This window comes from Emydura macquarii, unplaced genomic scaffold (genome assembly GCF_026122565.2).
Source record: "Emydura macquarii macquarii isolate MOO-44397 ecotype Brisbane River unplaced genomic scaffold, CSIRO-AGI_Emac_v2 contig_2473, whole genome shotgun sequence".
NCBI lineage: Eukaryota > Metazoa > Chordata > Testudines > Chelidae > Emydura > Emydura macquarii.
In genome coordinates, this window is record NW_027132610.1 from 11,508,177 (window position 1) to 11,535,959 (window position 27,783).

The following is a 27,783-nucleotide window of genomic DNA, read 5'->3' on the forward strand; positions in this document are numbered from 1 at the left end:
ACTGGCATTTTGTAGACATGCACCCTGTATTCTCTATTTGAATATCAAGTGTGAAGTGTGATCAGAATGACTGATTAGACAAGCCTGTGGCTGGCTTTTCCAGTCGCCATGACCTCTAAAAAGTAAGTTTTGGCATTAGTTCCTGTATCCATACAATAATTACACTGCTTTTATCATAAAGAAAAGGTTATTCTTGTAGCTCCAGAAAGCTTTCTGTTCAAACAGTTTCTTTTTTCACTGTTCTCGGGAAATAATTCTCCCATCATTTTGTTCTAACCCTTGGAAGATTGTGGCATAAATTGGCAGTTTGAAGATGTATCTCAAGCTATTCATATGCCCTCTGTTCATCTTATTGTATCCAAAATGCCAAGGCATCAGGACCTCAGTGTTGCTGCAGGCAAGATGTAAAAATCCTGCACCACTTGGCATGCTGGGTATTTGGGAAAACTATTCACAGAAGTCCCAAGAGGCATTGGGGATAAAGTGTTTGAGCCTCATTAGAGGAAGATTTGCAAAGTAAGTCTCCACCCCTCTGCAGAAGCATCCTTTGATAGGAAAGTGCTACTTGGCTGATTCCCACATAACTCCTTAGTTTAAAAAGCTCTTGTTTTAAGTTGAGGGAATTTCCATTCCTACCTATTCTACTATAATAATTAAACTCTGCTTATCTTTTCCATCCCTACTTCTGGGATTCACTGCTAGCTACTTCCAATTAGTAATGAATAAGTATGGAAGCTGTGCAACAGAATGAGAAATTTCTTATCTGATAATTTTCTCTGTTAGTAGTTTCTCTCCAAATTCAACCCACTCTGGTAGCCTGGTAAATAACCAGAATATAAATTTGAAAATTTTCTCTAGAGTGAAACTTAAATATATATTGCCTTAAGGTTAATTTAATACATTATATCAGGTTGTCTTAATGTTGTTAATCAGTTGGAGTGTTTCTACAGCTATGGAAAAACTCTTCTGGTGGCCTGAGCTGAGAGGCAGAGCTTAGTCTTGGATCCTCCAGCAACATCACTGTGTTGCTCCCATCCACAGGGTTGGGTGGGCATTAACTTATTAGTAATGAATTCAGAGAGAAGCTGCATAAGAGAAAATTATCTTGTGGTAAATTTCTCATTTTTGTTCTGCTACAGAATGGTTTTTTCCCCAAAACTTAAAATTTTTCACAAAACAAAATCCTATTACTGCTCAACTCTACAAATAATCATTAGCAGTATGTTTGCAGAATTAAAACTCAAACCTGACTAAAACACCAGATCTGGAAGGCACACACACAAGCATATTAGGGCTGTTGGCCTCTGAGAAATTCACCCTGTAAAATGGCACAGTAGAGTTTGTCTCAAACTTCAATATCTCAGGGACATCCAGAATTTACTTGCATCGTTTAGGTTAAAAGCAGGCACAGCAGCTGCAGACAATGGTTCAAACAGGTCTGCTGCACTAGAGGAACATGGGGCCTAGCTGGGGGTAACCCTCAGCACCCCATAACCAAGAACTGTGCAATGGAAACACCCCTCTCTGGGCATTATGACCTATGTGGCGTGCACACTGCCTCCCCCATCTGAGCCATGTGGATTTTGGCAAAGAAACTGCAAGGTCATCCGCTGGAGACTGACAGGAGTCAAAACTGATTAATTTAAAGGTCTCAAAATGTAACTAAGGAGGGAATCATGGAGCAGGCATTTCTTGTAGGTCCTGCAGAATTGTGGCACAATAGAATTTAACACATCAGTAACCAGGAAGAAAATATAAAATCACTATTGATAAAGTCTGCAAATGGGACAAAGGTTGGGGACATGGTAAATAATGAAGAGGTCAGTTCACTGATACAGAAAAATCAGGATTACTTGGTAAACTGGGTGCAAGCAAATAATGTGTGTTTCAATATGGCTAAATATAAATTCATATATCTAGGAACAGAGAATGTCTGCCTTACTTACAGAATGGAGCCCTCTACTCTGGGAAGCTGTGACTGTGAAAAAGATTGAGCTTCCAGTGCAGTGCTATGGCCAGAAGTGCTAATGACATCCTTAAATGTATAAACAGGATCTCAAGTAGTCATAGAGAGGTTATATTACTTCTGTATTTGGCACTCATGCAATCACTGTTGGAATACTGTGTCCAGTTCTGATGCCCACAGTTCAAGAAGAATGTTACTAAATTGGAGAGGATTCAGACAAGAAGCAAGAGAATGTTAAAAGGATTGGAAAACATGCCTCAAAGTGAAAGATAATCTCAAACTATATAGCTTAACAAAGAGATTTAAGTGTAGAAATACCCATAAAGGGAACAATATTTTGACAGAAGACCATTGAGTCTAGCAGAGGAAGGTGTAACATGATCCAGTTGCTGGACATTGAAGTTAGACAAATTCAGACTGGAATAAGGCATACATTTTTGACAGTGAGGTTAATTAACCATTGGAACAACTTACAAAGGGTTATGGTGGATTCTTGATCGCTGGCAATTTTAAAATCAAGACTGTTTTTCTAAAAGATATTCTCTAGTTCAAACAGGAATTAGTTCAGGGAAGGTCTGTCATAGGAAAGCTCAGGGCCCTCCTAAATAAAGACTTGAGTGTGTAGTTCTTTGAGGCAGTTTATTTCGAGCAGCTCGGAGAAGTGTCGGTCACGCTAAGGCTCCCGAGGACTTCTGCCTTACAGACTCACATCACTAAGTTTTATACAGTATTCAGACAAAGAGAATAAAGAGAGATGACGTATTACGGTACATTTCCATTAGCTCAACCTTTTCTACACTAAGATATACTAAGAAATTCCTCCATATTGCTAATTGAACAGGGCCCCTGGTACCATAACTATCTTTTGGAGCTAGCTAGTGATGTCCCGTTATCTTTGGACAGCTGCAAAAACCTGCAACATCTGCAAAATGTAGCACCTGTTCAAGGCTTGGAAAACTACTAAAAATCCAAGATGGAATCTTTAGCATACAAGATGGAGTCTTAAAAGCTTGATACAAAATAGAATATGTAACTTTATATAAAAGTAGAATACAAAAAGTGGAGTATATAAAACTTTTCCTTCCACAAGTCTTTGGCCTGTGTTATGCCAGAGGTCAGACTAGATGATCATAATGTTCCCTTCTGGCCTTATAAACTATGAATCTTTGATGCCAGCAGAGAAGCTGCTTTCCTGCAGTTCAGGCACAGGGATGGAAACCGATAATGTCAGAAGAGTACTTCCTGCAGTTTTCACACTGAATGTTCTCACTGTGCAGGTTAGCTGTTTGTTCCAGCCCCTTGCGCTCCTTTCCTTTCTATCTAGCTAATCCCCTCCTAACATAATCCCATTGAAAGGATTTAAATAAATAAATAAGAACTAATATGACATTTGACACATCATGCTGGTTCACTCTGCTTGTATGTTATACATTCCCTTACCCTTTGTCTGTCTTGTCTGTTTAGATTGTGAACTCATTGGTGTGGCGGTTATGGCTTAAACTATGTATAGTGCCTAGCAAAATGTGGCCTGTTCTTGCTTGGCTTGTAGGTACTGTAAAGGAACGGGCCACCCCATGTGCCATCTTGTGGCCAGAGATGAGAACTTCCTTCTTGCTAGCAGTCTCCTGTTGATCTGCACATATTCAAAGAACACTTCCCTCTTCTCTGAGGGTTTAAGGGGACAGAGCAAACGAACTGCTATTGAGTTCCTTCAACTGTAGCCTTAGACTAGAGTCAGAATACTTTAGCAGTCATTTATCTCTGTTTTAAACTGGTTATTTAGTCTGTTTTTGTGTTAGTCAGTTAGCTTTTGATTTAATCCTTTTAGTATTTTAGTGTTAGTTAGTATTTTAAGATTGTATATCAATACAGGATGAGAGGCAACTATGTCGGCTCCTAAATCTCCAAGCTTTAAAACCTGACCCTCATGCTATGCTGGTCAAACACACACATGAAAAATGTATTTATTGTCTAGGGGAGGGGCATATTCCTAGTAAATATGCTATCTGCTGGTCTTTCAGCAAGCAGTCTCAGAAGAATAGGGAAATTTAAGTCGGGTGGTATCTCTTGGACAGATTCATAAGACCTGGCTCAGACTCATCTGCTTGACCGTGATCTATCCCCAATGTTCCCTTTAGAAATAGTGCTCCTGTGGCAATTGAAAGATTTTTGGCTGAAAAGGAACACAAATTTCATTCTTGTAGTCCTTCAAAGAAAAAGAAAGCAAGATCACCTCAAGCTCAGTTTCAGAAGAGACTTCAAGGCATAGAACAGTGTCCTCTGAAGCATACCTCTAAGAGATTGGTACCATTAATGAGAGAGCCCATGCTCATCTTGCTCAAGGCTGAGGTCACCAACCCCTGAGCCTTCAGAAATTGGTTACCCTGATGAACAACCTCATACATCTCCTGCACTACATCAGCAGGTTTCCTCTGAGGAAGAATTACAAAGTCAGTCAGAGCAACCTCCTATAAATATTTCATTGCTTCCTCCTGATGGATTAATAGCAACTTCTTCCTCACCTCCAGGTGATTAAAAGATCTAGAGAAGATCTATAAAGAGGATTGCAGCAGCTCTGGAAATAGCAGTTGAAATGGCTTCTGATTAAATCTCATAAGATTTTAGATACTTTACATTCTTCAGCTTCTGACAGAATAGCCATGCCCATAAATGGCGGGTTACTGGAACCAGTTCAAACTTTATGGCTAATTCCAGTGATAATTGCAGCTACATCAAACATAGGAAATTTCAGGTTCCTGCTAAGGACTTTGAGATGTTTTATACGTGTCCCTCACCCAGTTACTTGGTGGACCCTGCTGCTCAAGATTGCTTAAAGCAGCAATCTTTCAAAATGGCTTTTAGGACAAGGAGACTAAATGGCTTGATCTTCTGTATAGAAAGAATTGTTTTTCAGCTACAACCCAGATGAAGTTATGTGTAACTATCAAGCTCTTCTGTATAGATATGTTAGGTCTGCTGGTGAAAAAGTTGGTGTTTTTGGATAAAGTACCTCAGGAAATGCAAAATATTGTTAATGAAGGACTTTTAGTCTCTAGAACAGTTTTACAAGCAGCTACAGATGTAGTTGACACAGCTGCTGCCCTTTCAGTTGCATCAGCAATAATCATGAGAACAACTTCATGGCTTCAGTCCTCCAGCTTCCCATGTAAAATTCAGCATGCAATCGAAGACTTTCCTTTTGAAGGAACAAATTTATTCAGTTCCAAGACTTATGACTCATTACACACTTGAAGAATTCAAGAGCTACCTTCAAGACACTGGGAATTTATACTCCACAAACCAAAAGACAGTATAGACAGTCTAATTACAGAAAACCCTTTCAACCACTTCAGTCGTCTTTTATCAGAGACAACCTGATCCATCCTGGAAGGAAACAGTCATTTCAGAAACATCGTTCTTCTGCTTACATGAATTTTCCTTCTGCTACTTGACGTTGTCAGCAGCCTGCCAACAAACAACAAATTTGATGATTTGAACCCTGAGCCTTGAATTGTTCTTAGTGTGTTTAGATCCTTTGCTTACCCGCTTTGGCTAACATCTGAAACTTTTCCAGCAGGCATGGGAAAACATCTCTATAGCCAGATGGGTTTTAGAAATAATTTGTTTGAATTATGTCATACAATTTCATAATGTCCCCTCTATCCCTTCCCTGTCCCTTTTCAGGGCCCATCTCATAAAGTGCTTCTATGAGAGGAAGTTCAGTTCCTGTTAGAACTAGGGGCTATGAGGAGGTTCCCATTCAATTCAAAGGAAAAGATTTCTATTCCTGTTCTTTCCTTTTATCAAATAAAGAAGGGGGAAGGAAGGCCATTCCAGATTTGAGACAATTCAACACTTTTATCTATAAATAGAAGTTCAGAATAATAATTGTTGGCGCTGTATTCCCCTCACTGAATCCGCTGGATTGGTATACTGCTCTGGATGTGAATTTTCACATCTCCTTCCATCCTGCTCACAGAAACTTATAAAGCTTGTGGTAAGAATGACCCATTACTGGTACAAAGTATTGCTCTTTGGACTGGCTTCGGTTCCAAGAGTCTTCACAAAGTAGGCCGTACTTGCAGTGTTCCTGAGAAGATACTACCTCAGAGTATATCTGTATTTGAAATATTGGTTTCTTCAGGACTCTTCACAAAAGCAAATAATGGATCACATCTTCACTTGTAATCTTTTCTCAAACTTAAATGTATAAGTCAACATGAAGTCAAACTTAATTCCTTCTTAGAAAGTGGAATTTATAGGGGCTTGGATTGATTCTAGGACAGTGTCAGTATATCTCCCTTCAGAACAGATTAAAAAACTTGGTGAATGGCATTCTGCTGATACAAAGAAATCATGTAATGATTGTCAAGAGGTGCCTGAGACTATTGGGGCATATGATATTGTGTGTGTGTGTCATTTTTCATGCCAGGCTTTGACTTCATCCTCTCCAGGTGTGGTTGAAGACAGTGTACAATTTCTCTACAAAGCATAAGGATGATTGTAAGCGTTCCCCAAAAAGTTTTGATGTCCCTTCTTCGGTGGTTATCCTGTTGCTTAGACCCTTCTCAAATTTTCAAGGTCCTTCTGTTTGTGCCTCCTCCACCAACTTTAACAATGGTAACAGATGCCTCCAAACTGGGTCGGGGTGCTTACATCCAACATCATCACACTCAAGCATTATGGTCTCAGAAATAACTCTTCTACATACAAATGTGTTGGAATTTGGAGCAATTCGTATGGCCTCGTCTGATCCATGATAAGGTAATTCAAGTTATGGTGGACAATTTCTCTCCCAAAGGCGAAGGGCATCAACAACCTTATGTTAAGAAGTGCAACTTCTCGGGGAACGGTGTATAAACATGAAAAGCAATTCATCTGCGAGCTTTGCTAAATGTTCTTGCAGACCTGCTGAGCTGACAGTTTGCATCAGACCATGAATGGTCTTTGAAGAGATCCAAAAATGGGATCTGTCTCATGGGGATCTGTTTGCCACATGCCTCAACAAAAAGTGTCAGAGGAATTGCTTGAGGGTAGAAACACTCCAGGCTCTGTAGTTGATGAGTTATTGCGGTCTGTAGTCCTTCATTATGCTTACCCTACAATTCCGATGATTTCAAGTACTTTAATGAAGCACCAGCAGCACTTAGCTTTCATGATTTTCATTGCTCCAGCATGGCTCAGACATTATTGGTTTCAGGAACTGGTCAGGTTGTCGATACATTCACTGATCAGCTTTCTTCTGGTTCCTGACTTGCTATCACAGAACAAAGGGACAGTTTTCAGTTTTCCGGACTTTTCAGGCTGATATTCCTTAAAATCCTTTCAGTTGTCAGTTTCATTAGCTTCAATATTTGCCTATCATCCTAAGATTGGTTTAAATATATTTTCTTGTTCTATTTCTAAAAAAATTTCTTAAGGATCTGGCTCTCACTTTTAAAGGATCACCTGCTCTGTGAGTTTTGAATATCATATTACCTGTGGTTAGTTATCTGGTAAGTCTTTTGTCCATGAAAAGAGTATTTTTTCTAGTGATTACGTCTGCATGTAGAGTGCGTGAAATTAATGCTTTGATGTTGTCCTCCCTGTGATTTTTTCATAGGGATAAAGTTTTATTAATGCCTCGTTTGAGTTTTCTGCCTAGGATTGTGTTGACCAGTCAATTTTGTCCAAAACCTCATGCTAATAGAATGGAAATAACTCTGCACTCTTTAGATGTAGCTAGAGCTTTAAGCTTTTTATCTGAACAGAACTAAATCTTTTAGGTTTTCTTCCAAATTCCTTGAGATATATGCCAAAGGGGGTTAAAGGTAGACCAATTTTTTCTCAGAACTTTCAAATTTGATTTCATGATGTATTAAATTCTGCTGTCAGCTTGCAGGTTGGGATCCCCTGTTAATAGTTGCGGTCCATTCTACAAGAGCACAAGCTGCTTCCATAGCTTCTTTTAATAATGTGTCTGTTGTAGAAATTTGTAAGGCAGGCAGCTACGTGAGCTTCTGATGACGTTTTCACAAAACATTATGCAATTGGACAGGCAACTAGAGAAGATGCAACCTTTGGCAGAGCAGTACTTAGATCTGTTTTTAAGGGTATGTCTACACTGCAGCTTCGCATCATAAGTAGACAGATGCATTAGTGTGAATATAGGTAGTGGGTTAAAAATAGAAGTATCTCCAGGAGTTACACATGTGGCAGCTCAGGCTACATTGCTCCTATGAACAAACTCTCCTGGACCACCTGGGTACATACTCGGGTGACTAACCTGAGCTGCCACCCAAACTATCCCTGACTACATTGTTGGTTTTACCATACCAGCTTGAGCAGAGCTAGGGTTTGTCGACTCACTCTGGGAAGCATGCTCTCAGCTGTAGTGTAGACATATTGTAGGTAAGACTTTGATACCCACCTGCATCTGTCAACTGCTTTTCAGTCTCCATGAGTGGAAGACCTATAGACAACCACACAGTGAGGAAAAGAGTTTGTTACATGATAGCAACTGAAGTTCTTTGGGATGTGTGATCTATATGTATTCCAGAACCTGCTTTCCTTCCCCATTATTCAAAATCCTTGTAGAATTTTGGCTGGTGAAGGAAATGAGTGGTAGATATGTTCCGCCCCTTTGTGTCCTTGAAAAGTGGGAGGGAGGAGATTCCATGGGTATGTGTGGACCAATAGGGGACTGCTAGCAAGAAAAAGGTCTGATCTCTGACATTACGGGGTACAAAATATTGAGAGTCGAATACATATATATGACACATCTTGAGCATCAGTTACTAGTAAGTAATCTTTTTTTATAAACAGTTTGAACCTGTCATTGCTTTCTCCCCAAGTTCAGTCCAATTTTTATTTGAACCAAGACACTTCTCTTCCCAATTTCTACCTTCACCCCAAAGCAAGGAAGGAGAATCTAACTCAGTGGTTACCAACCTGTGGCCCTCAGGGTCTTTCATAGTGACCTGCCACTCTCCTCCTGCTGGCTGCAGAAGGGAGCTGCCGCCTAAGGACTCAGGTGAAGCATGTTGCCTCAGGGTTACAAGACTGGTGCAGGCTCCTTGCTACAGCCAAGGGGACAGGAGGTCAGCACTCCCCTCCCCTTGGCTCCAGCAGGGAGCAAAGTGCTTTGCCTGGGTCCCTAGGTGCTGGGGTCCTTTCTTGAGCCAGAGGGTAGCGGAGCACTGATTTTCTATCCCCTTGGCTGCAGAAGGGAGCCACTGCCTAGGGACCCAGTTGGAGTGCACAGGGCTGCAGGACATGTGCGGTTTCCCCGCTGCAGCCAGGGGGATAGATCAGCAAGGAGGCTGCCTCCTTGATGAACTCCTTCCATTTGGCTGCAGGCTGGGGACACTGCTGGTGGAGCAGCCAGGGACCTACATGCTTGAGGAGGGGCAGGCCTCTAAAAATCAGTGCCTTCTGGTTTGGCCTGCACTTAGCTGGCCACCCACCTGGACTTAGCTACCAGGCCTTGTGCTTCAGTGTGTAGTGACAGTCCCTCATCTACACTAGTGCTTTGTCTGTGAGTGTGTGACATACTGTGAATAATTTGTAGGTGTAAAATAGTGAATGTAAAAATGAGCACAGTAGCATCAAAATGTTACTTTAAATATGTAGTGATTTGTAGTCCTTAATGGTGTATACGTCGTTACATTTTTTTATGAGTTGATAGACTGGTGGCCCTTCATGTTTGTAAAAATGATATTTGTGGCCTTCAAGCCAAAAAGGTTGGGAGCCACTGATCTAACTTTCCTCTACAGTGTAGCTAGGGCCCTTAAGATCTGTCTCAATAGATCAGTGTTTTTAACTGTTCATGCTGTTTCTTTCTTTAAGGGCCTCAGACATCAGCACAGCAGATTTAATAGTGTATTTAGGAGGCATAGAAAGTAGCTGACATGATCTGCCCTGTTATGATTAGGGCTTGTTCCACTTGAGTGACTGCAACTTCTAGGACAAGAGAGGTAAATAATTAGTGAATACATTGTACAAGGCTGCATCTTGACATGTCTAAGTTTTGCTAGCTAAGCTCTAAGGATGAATGTTAGGATGTTGGCTAATGCTGTGTTTGGCCATTGAGTATGTAGTGGAGGGTTCCTTGAAGAATTGGGATGCTGAACCTTTCCCATTGCTCATTTTCTTTTTCTAAGGCTATATCTACATTAGGGAATGTAAAATAAAAAAACACCAAGTTTAGTTGTTAGCATTGAAGTGTAAACAAAAATCTGGCATGTTAACCACTGCTTTAATTAAATTTGCTGAAAAACACATGTAATTAACATAAAACTGAAAACAATGTGGCCAGTGGAGCCTTGTTTACAAGAAGACAACCATCAATGATAATTCTGGTTATGCTGCACTAATGGTATTTTAAAATATAAACAACTCCTAAAGTAGATATGGCTTTATTCTCTGGTTTCCACAATCTTTTGCTGTTTCTTTCACTTGGGTATTTTCAAAGACTGATCTTCAGACCCCCATATCTGTGCTGTGCAAGCCAGCTTGTGCATGCATACTCAAAAGGTAAAAGCTAACTTTTGACTGAATTCTGCAATTTGTGATTTAGTACAAACATCCATCCAGGAGGGAAGCTGTTTTTACAGGAAGACCAGTCACACCTCTTAAATGGGGTAGAGCAAATTTTTCATCTTGGGATAAATCAAACTGGGGAAGCTCAAGGAGAATCATAGAAAGAACCACAAGTGGCACAAAATTGTGTGTAGAGGGCAGGAGGAGGGAAGGGCAACCCTATGGTCTTTTCTGACCAAGTTGTAGAGAACAGGTAAAAACAAATGTATTTATACATAATTATCTTGTAAGACACCCAGCAACATGCTAGATGCCTCACAAAATTGTAAACATCTTCCTTGCCCTAAAGAGAACACAGTTCATAATTAAACATAACATGACAGGCGAGGGTCATAAACTGGCAAGGGTGAAGAAAGGCAAGAGAAAACGACAAGGGTGACAATTGTAAGCAAATGGTTACTCAATAAGACACACATCTTGATTAAAAATAAATTCCACTGGAAAAAAAGTGCTCAGTTTTCAGAAATGGCAGTTCTCAGGATATATTGTCAGGGATTTTGAAATTAAGCTGATTCCTGAAACTCTAAAGCTCAATAATATATTTAAGAATGCAGATCACGCAGAATCAGCCATGCTTTTGGTATCTAATGGCTTTCCTGCATTTTTAGTATGCCTCCTAATCTTTGTACTAGCTTTTGAATTATTAAATTTCTTGGTGGCTTTTGCAGCATATAGACTATGAAAAAAATTTTCATGGATAATATTTCACTAAAATCGTTGTGGGAAATTGAGAGATGTGACATGAACAATGCCTTCAGTTGTTAGTCCTTAAAGTGCACTATAAGATATTAGTTCTCTTAGTGAAGTACTGGATGAGCAAGATTGTTCAATTTTGTCTTTTACTAATATTAAATAATAGAATTTCAGGGACAATTGTCTCGATTATACAGCATTCCCATTAGTCTTGTATCAATGCCAAGAAAAAAGTGCTTTTATTTGGTAAAGACATGCTTCAGTTTGTTTCTCTTTCACCACTTGCAGAAAAGGAACATGGTGAGATTTCTTAGATTTTTATGCTCTTTGTGACAGGGATCATGTCTACCTTTCTGTATGGTGCATACTGTATAGAACAATGGACCTGATCAGGTCTTCTGGCTGCTGCTTAATATAAAGATTAAATAATGTCAAACATGATGGTTTTACAAAAAGTGGAGATAGGTGAGATGATTCACATTTAGAGTGGATATGAGATGCTAAAGAACATTAAGCATTAGCAAAATATTCTAATATGAAAATGTGTAAGGAACAAGAAAAAACAGATTAATGAATAACAGGGTAAAAGGTGCAAACTCTTAATACTTGATGATTACCTCTTCTGTTCATTCCCTCTGAAGCACCTGGCATTGGCCACTGTTGGAAGACAGAATACTGGGCTAGATAAACCATTGGTCTGACCCAGTCTGGCCATTCTTATATTCTTAATAGAACAGGTTGTCTCTTGCAATAATGATTTTAAAAAAAAACTTGATATAAAAATGTAGCTTTTCCTTTCATGTGGGGAGTTTGACGTTTAGTAGTCTTCTTATTGCAAGTGTTCTGTGGTGTTTGTGCCAACTAGCACCAAGGAACGAACGACAAGGGAAAATCTAAAAATTATTCAATAGTTATTAATCTGTGGAATATGTAGAATCTTAGATTTTGGTTTTATGGATCTACTAAAATCAAATGTTTTTTGTTGCAATATTGCTCTCTGCTCCCTACATTCTACTTTCTCCTGTTTATATCACCACTTCCCCGGAAGCCACTTAAACTTTTGAATTCATCTCATCTCGTCTTTGTTTCACATGTATTAATGGGTCTAAGCTTTTCTTTAAAACGTCTTTTGTTATTTCTCTTGCTGCATTTATAGCACTTTTGGTGCACAGTGTGAAATAGTCAGTCATAAAACTTACCAGCTAAGGCATAAAGGAACAGATTTTTCAAAGGTATTTAGGCATCTAAAGATGCAGATTTGTACCTAGTGGGATTTTCAGAAACTCCTTGGCATCTAATTACCATTGATGCCTCCCCTTTTTAGGGACAGTAAAGAATTTTATAGGGATTGATTGGCAAGGGAATCTAGTAAGAGTGACAAACTAGGATGTAGCGCATAAAGGATCATGCTATAGGATTCTGTTACATTGCAGATATAGAAGAAATTGGTATGAATTCGCACTTTGGCGTGTTTGGATGATTCTGCAAAATAACTGTTCTAATATTAGAACCTTGCATCAGATAATGGAAATTAGGAATGAAATGCCTTATTAGTGTTAGTCTGTCCTGTTGCTAGAGCATGATTGGTTCCAACATTACACTTTGGCTACCGCTTTGTGCAGTCTAGTTTTAAATGCTTCAAGTAAGAGGATTTCCATCACCTTTTTGGACGTTAGTCCACAGCCTGATGACCTCATTGTCATATTCCCTTTCTTAACTTCATTCTGTTACTTAGAGCTTATTCCTGCTTGTACCACCCTAAATAATTTTTCCCTTTATTTGCTTGTTTTATACCTTTCAAAAGCTCCTAGTCAGCATTGCCGTAGTAGTCACTTGCTTAGTCACACTATACATATTTAGCTGCTTTATCGTCTCATGAGTCATTCCTTCAAATACTCTTAAGTTTTGTTGCTTTTTTCTGGGCTCCTAATTTGTGTTGATCTTTTTGGTAATGGAGGTGTCCACAGTTTGAATGCAATGTTCCATGTTTGTTTTCACTGTATAGGAGGTGTCACTTGCTTCATAATATTACTATTATTGTTGTTTGTAATTCGTGCCATATCGTGTTGCAAACTATTATGTAATTTGTTGCCCATTGTTACTGTGTCTTTTTGGGTGATACAGCTTTCCATGTTTCTTGCTTTCATTAAATGTAAGTTTAAAAAATGCAAGTTACTACATCTTTCAAAAAAACTTGTCATGTTTTTTTCGGAAAGTGGAAAATATGATCCGCAATTCTTTAATATAATTTCAAGTGTTCTCTCTGTTACTGTTTCAATGAACATTTCTAGAGGATTGACTCGTATCTTCATTGTGACACTGGTGAGGTAATCCTTTGACAACAGTAGGTGGTTTTTAAAAAAAAAAAAATTACTGTCCTTTTTTAAAAAATAAGAGAATTGAGAGTTACTATACTTTATGTGCTCTTTAAGAGTCTAAATTTAATCTTCATATCTTGACTTCATCTGCTTATGCTGGATTTTGTGTGCTAACTATATGACTCAGTTTCTCCAGTGATTGATTTTGTTCATGGTATGTAGCGTATTTTTCCTTTTGCTGTGTGGGTTCAGATGCTAAACATGGCTCAGTTTTAAATCCCTATCTCTCAAGGAAAAAAGTGAAGATAGTTGTAGATAAGTTATTGTTCCAAGTCTTTCCATGTTTAAGTTCTATGAAAACACTTAGTAGTTGTTCAGGATGAGAATTTTTATTTGCTTTTAGTGGTGACTCAAATCTTGGGTCCAGTAAATAATAAAAAAAATCATGTTCATAATCAGTCTTCAGATTTTTCCTTTATGCTGACTTACTTAATATTTTTATTTAATGGTTTGTTTTTCTTGTGTCATTACAACTAAACATATCTTACTTTGCTCCCATCCCTCAGATTGGAACCCTCTGGTCAAGTATACTTATTTTTAGGGTTGCAAAGTTTAAAGGGTTGGAGAAATATCTCTGTAAATCTGTAATATCACTCAAGTGTGTATTAAAATAGCCATGTAGAAATATTAAGCAAACCATTTTCAGTTAAGTTCCTGTTTCTAATAATGCATGCTGTTTAGGAATAATCTAGAAAACCACATTTAAACTAAAATGAAGAATGTCAACACTTTCACATGTAGCTGCATTACTATACTATACAAACTATCTAGGGAAGTTGTGGAATCTCCTTCACTGGAGGTTTTAAAAGAGAGGCCATATAGCCATCTATTTACCTGGGATGTTTGAGACACAACAAATCATGTATCCTGGCAGGGGTTTAGATTAGATGACCATTACAGTCCCTTTGAATCCAATGGGTCTATGAGTCTATACAGGTCATACCTTTCAACTATATTTTTCTTTTAAATGGAGTACCTAAACAACTACATGTTTTTATAAAGGATCCTTTCAGGTTAAAAAATTCAGTTTTTTTCTTATTACAAATAACACTAGATTATCAGAATTGATCATTTTGAATTTTTTTTTACAGTTGCAGTTTTCAGTTTCACATTTGTTTATTTAACCTTAAAGGGTAATTTAAAAGAAATGTTCATTGCATTAAAATAGTACTGCAATTTTGGTGTTGCAAATACTGCAGGAGAATGTTCTAATTGGTTTGCTTATCCTGAAATTATTGAAAAATTAGTTTTACAACAGGGATTGAAAAAATTTAGTCAGATTGATACACGAGATTAATGGTGGGAAAGGCAGAGGAAGCCCACCAGTGATGTGTATGGGCAATACTGTAGTGAGAAACAGCCCAACTTTTTAGATAGCAGAAGAGGAAAGGAGGCCAAGACCCCTATCAGAGTGCTTCATGGAATGTTTGTATTTGCCACCCTCTTCTGGTTGTAGAGGAGAAGAAGGGTTTGAGTTTTGTTTTTTTTCTCCCCCCATCATCCAGACTGTATATCTGTAGAAGAGTGAAGCTCTGTCTCTGCTGTATAGCCCTCCCACATATATGCATGATGTCTGCAAGGGTAGAAAGGTATTTGCTGTTCTGCCTCTCACAGGTTCCATTGTTGCATTTTCCTCATGTGACTGACTCCAGTGCCAGTATATGCTATAGCACATAGCTTTCCCCAAACATCAGAAGATCCATGAGGAGCAGCAGCAGATGCAGGCACTTTGGCTGTTGGTTCACAGATCAGGAAGACAGGCAGCGTCGATTCAGTGTACATTGGTTATTGGTTCATAGTTGAAAGGTTATCTTCACAGCAATAATCGCTATAAACTTCATTTTTAAATAACATATTTTAGATTCTATGGGAATTGACTGTTTAGCCTCCCAAATTTCTCTGGGAAGCCGTCCCATTCACTGTTGTCAATTAAGTGAAAGTTTTCATGCTCTGTTTTACCAGACCTAAATTTTGGACCAAGTTTGATCTGACAGCATTGCTTTAACTACTGAGGGAATCAATGGGGTTCATTATTTATTAGTATATGTTAATTTCAAGTTTCTTCTATATTTAAGATTGTGTGGATCAAAGTTTGCTATTTGTATTTTTCAGAATTTAAACAAGCAAGCATATGACTTGGCAAAGGCTTTACTAAAGAGGACAGCTCAAGCTATTGAACCATACATTACTAACGTAAGTCAAGATTTGCAAGTGATTAAACACACAGGTGAAGATAAAAGCTTTAATAGAGAGCCGAGTAATTTATTGGTGGTTTTTTTTTTTTAGGTAATTTTTTAAAGAGTAATAATTTAGAATTGCTATCTGGCAGAGAAGATCCACTGTATTAAAAATACTATATCATATTGACCCTAAAATCTAATATGCAATTGTTTAGAAATTACCAAAGCCACTAACAATTTTGGGGTACTTGGTTACAATTTCCTGACACAGTTTCAAAACCAAACTGTGCTTTTATTATTTTCATCATTTTGTATTAGGGTAGTACCTAGAGTTCCATTCATGATAGTCTCATTCAGTTAGGTACTGTACAGATACATAGTGAGAGACATCCCTCACCCCTGTCACAAAGAGCTGACAATCTAAACAGATAAGACAAAGGCCATGTCTACACTAAAGAGTTTACAGCAGCACAACTGTACCAATGCAGCTGCGCTATTGTAAGATCTCTCATGTAGCCGCTCTATTTTGATGGGAGAGAACTCTTCCATCGACGTAATTAAGCCACTCCTAACGAGCTGCAGTAACTATGCTGGTGGGAGAAGCTCTCCCGCTGACATAGTGCCGTCCATACTGGTGTGACTTATGTTGATCAGGGGTGTGTGTTTCACATCCCCGAGTGACATAAGTTATACCGACATAAGTGGTAGTGTAGGCTTAGCCAAAGGGCGGGAGGGGAAATAGAGGCCCAGAGAGGTGAAGTAACATACCCAAGGGGTGACAACAGGTTAGTGGAAGAACTGGGAACTGAACCTGGGTCTCTGACACGCAGTCCAGTGCCTTGCCTATTAGATTACACTGCATTATTGGACTTATGTTCTGTCATACTGCGGAACTTAGTTATAAGTTGGTGTTGACAGGACTTATTAACAATAACTAGTGAGTTGATGGTCTATGGCTTCTACGCTGTTTTTCTTTTAGGTTCAGTGTTCTCAAATGGAAACAAAAGGAAGATTTTTTTTTGGGGGGGGGGGAGAGTACTCAGTTGCTCATGTGTGCACCCTCAACTGCTGGCATGTGGGTGTTTACAAATCACACCTTCAGACCAGTCTCTCTGGCCTTTCAGTGGAATACATACCAGGAAGCTCCTGCTAAGAAAAAAATGGTGCTGGATATTTTACTGTTTGGTATCTCTATTACCTAGGACTAGTGCATAGGTAATTTTAAGCCTTTGGCTTTAAAAAGGGCGTTACCTGCATGTTTTTCATTCTCTTCCATTTCTAAGCTGCTTCTTAGAGTCATGGCATAATCCACAAAATTGAGAACAGTATTCATGAAGCTCTTAACTTATCTGTTTGATTTTTCCACACCTCTGTTGCTCTGCCTAAAGGACTTAAGAAAGTAGGCAACTTACTCTTTGTTACAGGCATGAGGAAATTGATCTGAGAATGGGAGAAGCTGTATGAGAAAATTTCTTACACCACTGTCATAGGAAAGAAGGGGAAATAGAGTTAAAGAGGAAGGAATAGGCAGGCAGGAGGGATGGAGGAAAAAAAGAAACTGCAGGTGGATTAGAAAGAATAGATAAGAGCTGAAGAGAATAGGAAGATCTCAGAGAAGAGAGAGATGATGAGGGACAGAAATAAGAGATGAGAAGGAAGAGAAATCAGACATAAGAAAAGTATGAGTTCCAGGATAAGTAACATAACTAACACAGCCTTTGTTAATTACAGTTAAGGTTTCAGCAGGGCATGCCTCAGTCACCCTAAATCTTAAGAACATGGAAATAAATTTAGGGAAAATCTTCAGTATTCCTTGACACCTTCATGTAGCCTTCAATGCTATCAATACCACACTGCAACACCCCCTAAGGCATTTACTTCCATCTGTGATAGATAAAAGCAAAAGGCACTCCAACTTCATCAAATGTACACGATTTGGAACTGTGACCTTATACTCTTATATCAAGAAACTGTTACATCTGATATAACATTAATATGTTTTACAACCTTAAGATTGGAGAGGTTGCTGTTAAAGTTGGGTAAAATTTATGCAAAGGACATCTAGTAATTCATACTGATCTTAGTCAAAGCAAGCTTAGCACTTAAGCAAAACTTGGGGCATAAGCTTAACTCTTGCTGCTGCTCCACCTTAATTCATGGTTCCATAATTCATGTTCATTGACCTGGATAGGAAGTTAAGGAAAGACAAGAATGGAGTTCGATTTGATTTTTGTTTTATGGAAATATGGCAACCCTAGGCAGTTGATGCACTGCAGTTGCTTATTCTACTTAATGTGATCATTTCACCGTTGCCTTCTCCCACCGATTCTCTCTCCACCCCCTTCCAATTTGCTGTTTATAACAACTTTCTCATCATATGCAAGATGGTTAGCTGTTTGGGGCAAGTATAGCATCTACCACAAAGAATCTGTGAATTCTGATTGGGGCTTCAAGGTGCTACTGCAATAAAAATCCTCTCTCATGGTGAAAAATCTTTACATCCACAGCTCTCTTGTTCTGAAAATCCACCTGACAAGTGGGGAATTGTACACTTTATAGCATTAAAGAACAATTTTGTTTGGAAGGGTAAATAAAGAAAACACAGTAGAGGACACACAACTATCCAATCAGGAATATACATCTTCCAGAAGAAGTTGTTTGTTTAAAAGAAAAAACAAAATAAAAAACCACCATACCTCACAAGGCCAGTTCACTGGCTTAGTGTTTCTAGTGTAGCACCTAGATTTTTGATCTGTAAATATAGTGCATCCTTTCCTTATCAGTTAATAGCTTTTCATTTTTCTTCTTACGTTTCTCACCTTATGAAAGAAGCCCCCTTTTTTTCCTGGTTGGCCTGATTCTTGATACCATAGCAAGTCAAATGTGTGAACTCTTCCTGATGGTTTTGTAGTTAATAGTTCAAATGTTTTGCCAAGGTCTGTGCATTTCCTTGGAATTGAGCATGCTGATGCACAAAAAGTTCTATGATTTGTTGTTTTAGAAACACAATGGTGGAAAAATAACTTGGCAAAGGGAAAAGAACATAATTGTTTAATGATTTTTTGAGTTCAAAGAAGTCAAATTCATTTTACCCAGCTAAAAGATAAAGAACATAAGTTTTGTGTTCTTCCTCTCTCTTCAAATCATATCTGTTCCTCTCAAAGGATCCATAAAGGAGTTTCCTATGAGGTTAATACAGCCTTTTTAGTTATTAGAGTGGTCTTTTCCTCTTGACTATTGAGAAGGAGAGCTGTGTGACCTCAAGAAGAGCTGTGTGTGGCTCGAGAGCTTCTCTCTCTCACCAATGGAAGTTGAGCCAATGGATAGATACTACCTCACCCATTTTGTGTGTCTAATATCCTGGGACCAGCACAGCTACAACTACATTGCATACAACTGTATACGTTATTTTTTTACAGTATGGTAATTCCCTAGATATTTCCCTAGATATTTCTCTCTATTGGTCCCATTTAGGGAAAAGGATGGAATGCTTTTGAAATAAATTGGTGTCCCCTGTGGGTTAAATAATTCTAAATTTAGTGTTATTACAAAAGGTCTCACAACTGAAACTGGTGGAGGAATTATTTGTTGATCTTAAAGTTGTTTCTAGACTTGCTGAGATAAACCAAACGTTGCATGGCATCTTTTTGTATGCATGCCTTTTGTCTCTAATTTATGAATATAAATTGGTAGGAAAAAGTACTGTATTTTAAGGGACACAGCTACCTTTCCATAAACACCCCCCTCCCACCCCCATATCATTTGAATAGATAAAAATTTGTATCCTTACTCAGAATTAGTGAAGATATTTTAAGCTGATTCAGTGGTAGGCAAAGTTAGAATTTTATAAGTTTTACTTTATATTCTGTTACTGATACAATGTTATTTGTTTTACTTTCCAGTTCTTTAATCAGGTGCTTATGCTTGGGAAAACTTCTATCAGTGATCTGTCAGAGCATGTCTTTGACTTAATTCTGGAGTTATACAATATTGACAGTCATCTCTTGCTTTCTGTTTTACCGCAGCTTGAATTCAAACTTAAGGTAAATACCGTACTATGTATGTTTTAGACAGTGTCAAAAAGGATTTTTCTTGCTCTGAATTTGGGCTATATAATACATGATGAGTTCACCATGTCTAATTTGGAATTAAGTATTTTCTTACTATCATATCTAAGGAACTCAAAACAACCAGTGCACAAGATTATATCATAAGAAGACTAATCTGAAAGTTGTAGAAAAAACATAATTATAGATGTTACTTCACAAAGAGTAATTAAAAAAGACTGCATTTATAAGTCCGCTTCACATGTTTCATACAAAAAGGTAACATATTTCCAATATTGTCATTGCATTGCGAGCTATTGTTTATTTAAATGCTTGCGCACTGATTCACAAATTTTAATAGATTGAAAAATATGCCACTTAATGGCATACCATGCCCTTGAATGTGGTAATTTTAAAAAGTTTGAATGGAGAAGGGTGCTATTCCTGGGCAAATGTCTGGCCAACATTAAAATATTGTATTGCTGTCATTAGATTGGGAAATATTCTTTATCCTTTGTAGTGGGAAAACAGCAACTTCTTTACTGTTACTTCCTGGAAATTTAAGAATTGTTGTTGGTGGTGGTGTGGTTTTTTTTTTTTTTAGTGTTGTTGTCCCTGGTCATTATGCTTCCCCCTTCTTCCTCCTCTTTTTCTGGGCTACTTTTTGCCTTACTGTCTGTCTTCTCAACACTATAATAGAAGGGCATGTGGGTACCAAGCTATTTCCCCTCATCTCCCTAGAGGAAGCAGCACGTTTTTTTGCAGGTTTTATTCTATTTTAGAAATTTGTCAAAATAATGGTCTTGTGAATGGGGAAAACAAGCCTCATAATTTTAAAAATAAGGCTTAAACTCAGTATTTTTTACCATGGGTCAGATCTTCTGAATTACTCATTCTACTTCCTCATGCTTGAATTATGAAAGTCCTGGAAGCAATGTTTAATATCTGAATAAAAAAGCACTCTTGTTGGGAGATTGGGGTGTAAAGGTTTTTTTCTTGCTTCTTATAATACTGCCTTTGTCCTTTCCGTTTCTGTTGTTCCTCTTGTCTGTCACCACCACTTCTCTCTATTCTTCTGCATAGTAAGTTCTATAGATCCTAATTAATGGGTCTACAACCAATTCTGAGCTTAGGAAACAGATCAGAAAAAAATAGGAATATCCCTGTTCCTGATGAGCCCACAATCCACAGCTGCATGTAGGCAAACCAGGTCTTCCTGCTGCAGTGTGTTAAATATGGGACCCTGGTAATGTCTGAGAATCTTATGAAGAAGCAAAAGGTGCTCTTCCTGTTCTTCTCTGCTGATGGGAGTGTCTGAAAGGAGCAGCAAGGCCCATCTTCAAAGCAATGAGCTGGCCAAATAAAAAGGAAGCCACCCTGGACCAGAAATTCAGCCTGATATGAAGAAACTAGTGGTAATGTCCCTTAACTGTGAGAGGGAGTCCTCACAAAGTAGCATTAGCCAGAGGTACATCCCAAAGGGCAGGGAGATGATTGGACTTACCTTACTAGCCAAAGCTGGTGGCTGTGTTGACCTCTTGTCGTTGCCTATTCCTCCCCTGCCTCCCTGCATCAGGAACTTCCATCTTCTAGGAGACAGATCACCAGAGATCAAGCTTTGTGTCCTTTAAATAATCATAATAATTAATCATAAAATAAAAAATCTGAAACTCTGCTAGAGTGAGCCTAAGGAATCTCCTCTATCCCCAGTAAATATGAAAAGCCTTTTCTTTGTCATCTTTGATTGTGTACACTGCAAGTAGACAGCTGTGGCTGGTCCATGCCAGCTGACTCGAGCTAAGGGATTGTTTAATTATAATGTCATTTACACTACATCGTGACCTCTGGGATCCTCCTACCTCTCAGGGTCCTAGAGCTGAGGCTTCAGCCTGAGCCCAAATGTCTACAGCACAGTTAAACAGCCTCTTAGCCTGGATCCCACAAGCCTGAGTCAGTCGGCATGGGCCAGCTGTGGGTTTTTAATTACAATGTAGACATACCTTCCAGCAGAGGCTGATTTGAAGAAAAAGAAATCCAAGGCCAGGAAGGCTGCTTCTGAGAAAAAGTAAAGATATCCAAGATCCCATTCAAAATAAAGACTACTTATCTCTTCCTCTGTATGTAGCCAGTTGTTGGCTGCGTGTATGTGTTCTCGCTGCATGCTGCACAGGCTCTGGCCAGCTAGCCTGTATAGCAGGCTCTGATCAAACTGCCCAGTAATACCGCAGACTTTGTTCAGTAGTGAAGGTGCTCATCCAGGTTTATTGCCAACAAAGCATGGTATTAGTGCCCTATATGTTCTACAAATACACTTAATACATGTATGCCTGTAACAAAGGACCAGCTCAGTGAATGGCAGGACTTTCCATTCCCTTCTAGGCCAAAGACACTCCTCCTGAGACCCCTCTTTTATACACTGTTAGAAACAAGTTATGTATTGTCCCTCTGACATGATTAGTTACCACCCTTTACCTTGTACCTGCTGGTTGATCAAAACATCTCTATCCATCACCCTGTCATCCTGACCTATATTTAGGAGTGGTCAGTGTATTTATACAATTTTTGGCATTGGGATTTTCTGGTATTATCCTTTTGGAAGGTGTTTGTGTGAGCGTCCTGTGCCTAGCACTTCTTAAAAATGTTTGCATTTTTGCAATATCAGTCCTGTTCTTGCCAGGTTTTGTGAACTTGCAAACAGGCATGTTTTGTAACAGCGTGGGGCCTGACTTGCCCTGAGTCTTGCTAACTCTGCATTAAATTAGCAGCATTTGACTTTAGTTCAGGCCTTTAGGCCTCATGTCTAAGGTTCTCTCTTTCTACTACATCATACTAGAGGAGGAACTTGTTCCAGATAAAATAACAGAAGATGTTGCATACTGCAGATCAAAGAGAAAACACCAGAGCTTCTCCCTTAGCCTGTTCTTTATATTTAAAAGGCCAAGCACATAAACTGAGATTTTATAGGTCCTTAAATTCTAAGAAAAAGTCTTTGAGGCCTAAGAAGGGAAAGAATCCTTTCCTTTCCTCCTGGAAGACCAGTGATCTTATGCTGGAGAGAAGCCTCAGAAGGAGAGGGTAAAGTATCTTCAGGTAAATTTTTTGTCTCCAGTTCTATGTTAAAGCTATATTTAACCAGTCTGATTCAGAAGATCAGGAAGGAGAAAACAATTATGCTCCTAATTTCCTCTCACTGGTCAAGGCAGCCTCTCTGCCCTGATCTAGGAAATATGTCAGCTAGCCTACTCATCTCTTTCCCTTGCAGAAAATACCTGTTGTCATATGGACTAATTCTGCATCAAGATGCAAAGGGGCTTCATACAAATTTGCACTGAAATAACAGGATGTGAATTAAAACCAGTTTAATTATTTCCAGTGCAAGTTTGTACATGGATATTTATTTGGAATAAAAGTAGCTAAAATCAATTTAGCTAATCCACTTTTATTCCAAAATGTGTCCAAAGAAAGATTTGCACTCAAGAAAATAAATCAGTTTTAGGAAACATTTCATTAGTTGGGGACTAGTATGTGTACACACAAGCCATAAATATGGCTGCCTCAATTTTGAAAAGAGAGAGTTAAAAATTAGAGGCTATTAACATGTTAGTATTGCTAAACTATTATGCATCAACATATTATATATATAACTGGTCTCAATTCAAATTTTGGCATAAAGGCTAATATAGTTTTCCTACAAGCCAAGGTCAACACTTGTTTTAATTTCTGCAAAATGGGCTCACTAGGGATTTAAAACCCTAAAGTTAAGGTCAGATGGAGGCTATATCCAGCATCCTTGTCCAGCTTTCACCCATGTATCAGACAATTTTTATGGGCAGTGAGCATGTCTAATCATTACTCCAAAAAATCATAGAACACAGCCCATAGGAGTTAAACATTTTCCTGAATACTCTCACTAAGCACCAATTTAGAACCTCTGTTGAAGTGTCCTTACTTTTTATCACTGAAAATAATTTTCTTTTAGTCCTCACCTTGGCAAGGAAGGTATTTGAGCTAGGGGCATTATCAGTTGAACCTTAATATTGTATACTTTGCAAGTAAAAGGTGGTTCTCTGAATTAATGTGGAGTTTATTCCTAAAATTGAATATCCAGATTTAAGGAAATTCTCTTTTCTAAGACTTTTTCATCCTCTGGAAAAAGCAATGGCATACCCTCAATTTAACATGAAATTACATAGATCATAATCAGACCTTCCTAAGTACAACTTTTTGTACTTTATCACCCCTTTTATAGTGGCAAGAAAGCCTTGGAATGAATCCCATGAAGGCTAACATGGAGTGTTGCAGATGTGAACAAAGCAATAAGTCTCATTCTTTAATTTATCCGGACTAATTCCTTCCTGGCCATACTTAACAGTATGGGTGTACACCCAGACAAATTTTACTATATTTAAGAGTTGCTTTTCTCTTTAAGACTTAAAAGCACGCCATCAACATAAAAATCACTTGTCTGAATTTTTTTAACCTATTATGGTAACATGTTTAGTTTACATTGTTTTTATTGATTTTATTATACTGGTGTAACCCCAGTGCGGAGACACTTATTTCAATTTAAGAGTGGTTTTCAGGTTAGCCTAAAACTGTTCTCAATAAACTTAAGCTAAACTAAAATAAGTCTTTTTTTAAAACTGAAGTAAGTATCCATGCAACCTTTTGTACCAATGTAACGGAAGTGAATTTAAATCACACCTTAGATTAGACCATACAACTTTCTCATGTAGATAAGCCCTACGTCTCAATCTTCATGTAGCAGATAGGCTGGTTAATAAAAATTGTATGAGGCACTAAATTAACACAAGTTCTGTCCTCCACCTCATTTTGTGAGGAAATGTCATGTTCACTTGTAGATGAAATTCAAAAGATTTGGACTTAATTGTTTGTGGCTGTGCTTGGATGTAGTGGAGAGGGGCAGCCACAGGCAGCCCATTTGCAGCTCCTTGTCAGTTGCCCAGCTGGTGACTGAGCAATAGGGGGCCTACTCTTAACTTATGGCTGTAGACAATTAGGTGTAGTGGGCTGTACCTCCTTCACAGCGCACCCGGCTTTCAACACCCCTGCCTCTTCACTGTGATGGGGGAGGGCAGCTGAAGTCAGCTTTATGCCAGCAAAGATTCCTCCTTCACAGGGGGAAGTCTTTAGTGAGAATTTCTGGTTGGCTTAAGTTCTCCTACTTGCACTGCCTTCATGGAGCAAAGTGAACTTAGTGGACGGGTGAATCTGGTCTTTTGTCTTCTCTGCTTCAGCCAGTGTTGCTCCTTGTGAGGAGTGTTAAGGAATGTTGGAAATATTTTGAACTACAAACTATGCTTTGGACCTATGTCCTTCCAGGGTGGGGAAACCCAGCTGGGAAGAACTGGGCCCCTTGTTGATGGAGATTAATACATTGAATAATATCTCCATAGTCTCTCACAAGCCTGTGGTGAAGGTGAAAATTGAGCTTAGGACTCCTAAATATATGTCCAGTGCCTGAACCACAACAAGAACTTTTGTTATGGTTTTTATAATTTACCAATTTTTCCACCTTTTTTCTGTTTGAAAGGGCATTCAGTATCTTAGCTGTAAGTAAATCATTATCATCCTCATTTGTTAATAGACCCTTCTTTCTTTCTACCTTTTTATTTAATAGCGCAAACCACTTCCACGTAAATATCTATATATAGGTATGTAATTTCTAAAAGCTTTCACATTCCCTTTAACCTCTTTATGTAGATGGGTTTTGTCCTGTGCTGTTTGCCACGTTTCCAGTGTTGGTGTCATCTCAGATTTGATCATGGCTGAATTTACATTAAAAAAAACTCCCAACAAAATAAGGCATGAAAATCATGAAGGAGGCTAAGATGTAATTGTGTTGGGCTACAGTTAGCAGGTAGACTCGCTGACAGATGCAGATGCTCATAGATGCACTTCTGTGGGTTACCTGGAAGTAGTCGTTATTCTGCAGACCACTTCTAGAACTCTGAAGTTGACTGTTTTGATACCATTGAATAGTTGCTATGTAGTTCATATTATTACTTCAGTATTTTATTATGTCAAAAGGTGCGTGTGTGTTTTTTTAAATTCTTATTTCTTCTTAGAATTTTTTCCCTCTGAGGCGATTCTTCAAATGCTTGCTCATGTCGATTCCATTCTAGGTGTGTGTGCGTGCGCCTCCGTGCACAGTTACCTGAATTTTCCCCCTCAGCAGTACCGTAGGGCTGGCTCCAGCGCTTCATGGAGTCCTGTGCACATGCTGCAGCATATGAGGTGCCGCTGGCCCTATGCCGCTGCCCCCCATCCCCAGTTCCTTCTTTCAGCCTCTGATGGTTGCTGGAACTGCTCTGCTTGCTTTGCAAGTGCTTAGTACCTTCAGTAGTTTTTGATAGTTATTATTCGTTCTCTGTTAGTTAAGTAGTTGTTAATAGTTCAATAGGTAGGTTAGGAATAGTCCCTGCTGGGACCTTTGCCTGGAGTGGGGCATGCCTCAGTCTCTGGGTTTCAAGCCCTGCATCTCCTGCAGCAAATCCATCTCTCTTAGTGACCCCCATGACAGTTGCCTGAAGTGCCTGTGGGAAGGCCACAGGAAGGAGAAGTGTAACATCTGTAAGGCTTTCAGACCACGGACCCAGAAGGAGAGGGAAATCCTCTTGAAGGCCTTACTGATGGAGGCAGCACTAAGACCAGCCTCCGAACAGGCACGATCCACCTCGGTGCCGAGTATGGCGTCAGGGCAATGCGCCCAGTCGGCACCGGCCCCGACATGGTTCCAGACCTCTTCCTCTTCCCCATCAAGGAAGAAACAGAAGAAGCAATGTTCAGAGAGAGGCCACTCCCCCTCACCAAGAAAGTCCAGGGAAGTGGGGTTGAGCGTGGGACCTGTTTCAGAGCAGCCAGCTGAGGAGTCAGCAGGAGTCAGTCAGCAGGAGAGGGAATCGACACCCAGGAGTGCAACCCCAATGAGAGAGTCACCCCTGACTCCTGGGAGCAGAAGACGGCCTCTTTAGCTTATGCTGCCATCGAGGCCGGTGGCGTTCCAGGCAGCGAGGAACTTGATGGCCCTGCCATTGGTGCCTTCTCCTCAGATCCCAGTGCTGTTGAAGGAAAAGGCTCCGGTTTCCGAGGGCTAGCCCACGATGGGTCTCCCTCAATGGCTGTACTGCCCCCCTGAACAGAGGTGCTCATCCCCAAGGGACAGGTTAGTGCGCAGGGAGTTGACGTCGCGGCACTGGTCCCCGAGAGGGTGCTTCCGATCCCCATCTTGGGGTGCTCCTCAGTGGAACATCAGAGGTGGTCGCCAGCCACCTTGCAGCACCGATCGTGATTTTCCGGCACCGAGGGCCTTGCACTTGGGGGGATGGCACTGTTCCTGTTCAGCCTTCCACAGGTGTTCTCCGGAGGGGCGTCGACACTGTTCCTGCTCCCTGGCACCAAAGAATTCGCTCATACGGGCACAGTGCAGAACCCGGTCGCCGAAGAGCGAGTCATCACCTAAAGGGGGCAAACAACACTGCAAGTTTTTGGTCCCAAGGTGCTGATGTTCGACGCAGCACCCATCCCAATCATCCTTGGGTCATGGATCCTCAGCAACCTGGTGTCGGTCGGGTGAGCGGTACTGCCGGTCATCCTCTTTGCGTTTCCCAGCACCAAGGCGGTGGTCATCGGAGCGCCATGGTACTCGAAGCACCGCTCCTTCCCCTTGCGGCACTTTACTGCAAGGGAGCCAGGTACTGCCCCTCCAGTGTCGTCTGGCAGTGAGTCCATTTCCTCAAGGGAGGACAGGTAGCCTGCTGCCTGATCAGGGCATCACTCCCCACCCCCTCCCCAAGGACTCAGGAGGAAGTCCCCTGCTCTGCAGCTCCTGATTGGCCCCAAGGCCAGTGGCTGGTGCAGTGGTTGTATTGGGGACCTTGGGGGATCCCAGTGGCCTGAGGCCCTCTCTCATACAGGTC

General features: G+C 39.8%; 1 protein-coding gene across 5 annotated transcripts in view; it reads left to right on the forward strand.

Moving 5' to 3' along the window:
* The window catches only part of PDS5B (PDS5 cohesin associated factor B), a 195,617-nt gene that overhangs the window by 61,809 nt on the left and 106,025 nt on the right, over window positions 1-27,783 (forward strand). For all 5 annotated transcript variants that reach the window (XM_067562968.1, XM_067562970.1, XM_067562973.1 and 2 more), the window contains 2 exons: window positions 15,730-15,810; window positions 19,700-19,840. In XM_067562968.1, the coding sequence (XP_067419069.1) occupies window positions 15,730-15,810; window positions 19,700-19,840 (222 nt within the window). The remainder of the gene's footprint in view (window positions 1-15,729; window positions 15,811-19,699; window positions 19,841-27,783) is intronic.